The 4934-nt window shown below is 40.4% G+C and overlaps 1 protein-coding gene across 1 annotated transcript; it reads left to right on the top strand.

Annotated features, from left to right (window-relative positions):
- Positions 1-430: 430 nt before the first annotated feature.
- On the top strand, positions 431-2325 carry LOC308686415 (prostaglandin D2 receptor 2-like). The gene is made up of 2 exons (XM_081394842.1): positions 431-490; positions 803-2325. The coding sequence occupies exons 1-2, from the start codon at positions 451-453 to the stop codon at positions 2086-2088; spliced, it is 1326 nt and encodes a 441-aa protein (XP_081250968.1). The 5' UTR covers positions 431-450; the 3' UTR covers positions 2089-2325.
- Positions 2326-4934: the final 2609 nt, after the last annotated feature.

Here is a 4934-nt window from a genome sequence, read left to right as displayed (position 1 = left end):
TGTCAGTCAAAGTAGGCCTAACTGTTTTTTTGTTTTGTTTTTTGCACAAAATTAGAGTACCAAATCAGCATAATAATTATTTCTGAATGAAGACTGGGTAATGATGCTGAAAATTTAGCTTTGCCATCACAGGAATAAATTACATTTTAAATAGAGCAGGTAGGGATGGGCGATATATCGCATGACATTGTTAGGCGCATCTGTCAGTAAAGCCGGTTCTTTGATTAGTAATATATCGCCATCACCTGCTTTCAGATGGAGCGACATTACACAGAGCTCAGACACGCTGAGCCATATCGCATTAATTATCACGGACGTATTGCCTGCGATAATTAATGCGATATGGCTCAGCTTGTCAGTTAACTACGGCTCTGTGTAGTAAATGCCACTCCATTTGAAAGCAGGTGATGGCGATTTACTACTAATCAAGGAACCGGCTTTACTGACGAGATGCGTCGTCATGCGATATATCGCCCACCCCTAAGAGCAGGTATTTAAAATTGCAAAAGTAGTCACAGTTTTACTGTATTTTTGTATCAAAAAATGCAGCCTTAGTGAGCATAAGAGACTTCTTTAAAAAAAAAAAATCAGATCAAACTATAAAACAATAATGTCAGATCCCCTAGCTATAATACCATGGCAGACCCCCGGTTGAAGACCCCTATCTTAGAATCCTACAGATGTTAAACTTTAAGAAAGAAACCCATTTCAAACACACATAATAAAGGTTTCATTTGTTGATCTATGTGCTTCATTTCAGTTGTCCGTAATAAATATTTTTTCTTTCTCTTTTTTGTGACAGCAATGACCTCCTCATTACCTCCTAATTCCTCCCATTCGTCCCCCTCAGAGCTCCACTGTCCCCTTCTGCAGAAAATGATCTCTCACACCCTGAACAATAACACTCAAGTGAACCTGGTGGCGGTGAGTGTGCATGGTGTGGTATCCACTCTGGGAATCCTGGAAAACGGACTGGTGCTTTGGGTCCTTGGTTGCCGTCTTCGTTGCAAGACGGTTGCGGCAGTATGGGTTCTCAATCTGGCACTGTCGGACTTCCTAACCACACTAACTTTGCCATTTTTCACTCATTACCTACTGAAGGGCCACAGCTGGGTGTTGGGCGGCCCATTGTGTGCAGCCCATGCCTCCATATTTTTCCTCAACATGTTTGTTTCTGCCTTCCTACTAGCTGTGATATCGTTGGACCGTTGTTTGTTGGTGACTAAGCCGGTGTGGACTCAGAACCATCGCACTGTGTCGGCAGCTTGGAAGATCTGCGGCCTAGGATGGGCATGGGCGGCGGTTAACACGTTTCCGTATTTCATGTTCCGATCCGTCGTGCTTAAGCAGGACGGCCGCAAACTTTGCTATCATGATTTTGCACTCTATTCCTCACAGAGCACGCTGCATACAGACTGTAAGTCGCGTCAGGAAGCGACGGCAGTGTCCAAAGTGTTGCTGGCATTTGTCGTGCCACTGGTGGTCATTGCTGTCAGTTACGCTTTCTTTGTTATAGAGCTGCAGGCTCGCAGGAAGAGGCTCGAGAGTAGACGGAAGAGTGCGAGCAATGGCAAACAGAAATCTTTGAAATTGTTCCGCAGCCTGTCTTCACCAGTCAGACAAAATGGCGCTCGACTCTCACAAGGTTTCACGAAAATGGTTGTCACGGTGATCGTAACCTTTGTTCTCTGCTGGCTGCCCTACCACGCTTTCTGCTTGCTGGAGGTGACGGCTCAGTACAAGACAGAGATTGTGGATCTGGTGGAGGTGTCCTTACCTTACGTAACAACGTTCACCTTCCTGAACTCTGTGTTGAATCCAATTATCTACACTTTTAGCTGTCCAAACTTCTGCAGTCGAATCCTCCAAAGTCTAGGGGCGCTTTTCGAGGGTTTGGTGGAGGAAGCTGGGCCATTAGTGCTGGTTACTGGAAGGATGAAGAAAAAAGATATCTCGTCTCCCACTTTACTCAGCTCTCCAACCCCTCCTAGAGTTCCCCGCATCCAGCATGACTCCCAGGGCTCCATCAACCTCTTCGGCTTTAAAAGCTGTCCCACAGATGAGATCAAGAGAGACGACAAAATGTAACTTTATCATTAGGAATAACATTACCTGGTACTGATGACTGATGTTTCTTCAATGTGGACTACGGTCTGCTAACTAGAGGTCACAATCATGGGATGGCCTTATAAGCCTTTATATTTTTCTGTGTCTCTTTCCTCCACTGGGTTTGATTTAAGCCATAGTCATGCTGGATTACCTCTGAGGTTGTTAGGTTGTAATATTAGAGAGTTCTTGGCACTGGAGTAAAAGCAAAAATCCCTCAATGACAGACGAAGAACATGGCCCATATTCCTGTCTCTGTTCTCTCACATTGCTCAGATTACTAACTATATACACACAAGATTTATGCTCATTTTAAATCAGGCCACACAAGGGTATGGAAGGTATGGAAAACTGGACTGCAGTTTCCCTCAATATACATTAATATTAGCCATAAACAGACTACATGAAAACTTAATATTTGTCTTGAAGCTTCTCATCAGAATATTTAGTGATGTCTGAACTAGTCTTTTTATCAAGAAAAAAAAACTTTTAACTGGAATACAGACTAGACACACAACTTTTAATTATATACATTTTCAGTCCCATCTCATGGCACTGAAACTGCTCTCTGTCCATGGATTCATGGTTAATAAATATCTTGATGCTTCTCGATCTAATCTCTGCATTTGACAGTCTGCCATGAAATACTTATCTCTCGCCTTTCTGATATTGGCATCACTGGTTCAGCTCTTTCCTGGCTCATTTCCTACATCAGTAACAGAAAGTATTATATCACAAAACAAGGATATAAATCTGCCACTGCTCCGCTTTCACATGGGTCTCCCTCAAGGTTCAGTTCTTGGTCCACTATTATTCATAATTTATATATGTCCACTTGGTGACATCATACGCATTTAACTGTTAATCGTTTCTATTTTTATACAAACTGTTATTACAAATTATATTATCAGCATAACAATTCAAGTAAAACAAAGTTTTAAAAAAATTACGGTATGTCATGTTTTGTAGAACACAAAATAAAATGTTTTAAAGAATGTTTATGTTGTTCTTTTCCATAAAGTGAAATGGCTGATAAACTGTCAAAGGGGGGAAAGGTGTGATAAATGCATTATAAAAAAAAAATTACATACAACTTGTATTTCACATTTGTATAGTCTATGGAAGCCATATGACAGCAAAGAACAGACTGAAATTTAAGTTGATATTCACTGAAAATCTTGCTTGACTGCTTGGCTGTGCTCATTGTATTTAAAAGTATGGACCTTCTTCTATGAATTATACATACTGCATTCCACAGAATAAAGACCAACTTTATTAGGTACACCTGTTCAACTGCTCATTAATACAAATATCTAATCAGCCAATCACATGGCAGCAACTCAATGCATTTAGGCATGTAGACATGGTCAAGTTCAAACTGAATGAGGAAGAAAGGTGATTTAAGTGACTTTTAATGTAGTTTAGTTGTTGGTGAGAGACGGGGCTGGTCTGAGTATTTCAGAAACTGCTGATCTACTGGGATTTCATGCACAATCATCTAGAGAATGGTCTGAAAAAGAGAAAATATCCAGTGAGGGAGAGTCAGAATGGCCAGACTGGTTCAAGCTTATTAAAGGCAACAGTAAATCAAATAACCACTAGTTACAACCAAAGTATGCAGAAGAGCATCTCTGAACGCACAACCTCAAACCTTGAAACAGATGGACTATACAGCAGCAGAAGACACAGTCACTCCTGTTAGCTAACAACAGGAAACTGAGGCTACAATTCACACGGGCTCACCAAAATTGGACAATATAAGATTGGTTTGGTGAGTCTTGATTTCTGCTGCGACACTGAGATGTCAGGGTCAGAATCTGGTGTAAACAACATGAAAGCATGGATCCATCCTGCCTTGTATCAGCGGTTCAGGCTGCTGCTGGTGTAATGGTGTCGAGGTTATTTTCTTTGCACACTTTGGGCCCCTTAGTACCAATTGAACAATGTTTAAACACCACAGCCTACCTGAGTATTGTTGCTGACCACGTCCATCCCTTTATGACCAGTGTACCATCTTCTGACAGCTACTCCAGCAGGATAAAGCACCATATCACAAATATATTTTGAGAAATGTCAGCAGCCAGATTTCATTAGCAGCAGTTGTTGAGATCATGTGAGAGGGGGTGAGAGGGGGGTAGAGGGGGGTAGAGGGGGGTGGAGGGGGCAGTAGAAATTAGTGAACGGATAGAGAATGGAGTGGACAGATGGGAACAGTTCATGTTTTAAGCTGTAAAAGAGTGAGGTCTGTGCTGTAACTGTATGAAACAGATGCTCTTAGTGGTATTAAAACTCCATATATGCGTCACTAGCAGCTTGCAGCTACTCCGGGACAAAGGGAATGAGGGAACAAGCTGTTTTGAGTGTATGTGTTCACTATCTCATTGTCATAAAAATATTGTCATGCTTAGCAAAAACGCACATTCATAATATCTTATTCTTTACATTGGGGTGTCTACCCTTACGAAAATGAAGTTTATTCAAATGTGCTATTATACTTCTTTTAAACTAAAAATAAGAAAGTATTTCAGTCTTTTTATGTACTTCTCAAAAATATACATAAAAATTGCACTTGACTTATACTGACAGAAAAGTCTAAGTATATTTGGCCTACTTGTACTCAATCCTTTGATCGAGATATACTTGTATAATTAAGTATTCTACATATACTTGGCTTGTAGTTGTGTGTACTCTTTTGATTGAGTAGCCTATTAAATACTATCAACATATCATTTTACATACTTTCTTGTCTAATAAACTTACATTGTTTTAAAATATTGATTTATAAAGAAAACAAATATGTTCCTAATCCTGAGTATCAGAATATCAGT

This window comes from Scardinius erythrophthalmus (assembly GCF_964197995.2).
Source record: "Scardinius erythrophthalmus genome assembly, contig: HAP1_SCAFFOLD_259, whole genome shotgun sequence".
Lineage (NCBI taxonomy): Eukaryota > Metazoa > Chordata > Actinopteri > Cypriniformes > Leuciscidae > Scardinius > Scardinius erythrophthalmus.
This window is presented reverse-complemented; position numbering and strand designations above follow the sequence as displayed.

Bases quoted from the DNA above. Each gene is read 5' to 3' on its own strand.
- LOC308686415 (XM_081394842.1), top strand. From the start codon at position 451: ATGCGTCGTCATGCGATATATCGCCCACCCCTAAGAGCAG. The intron at 491-802 runs GTATTTAAAATT...TTTTTGTGACAG, and splicing joins TCGCCCACCCCTAAGAGCAG to CAATGACCTCCTCATTACCT.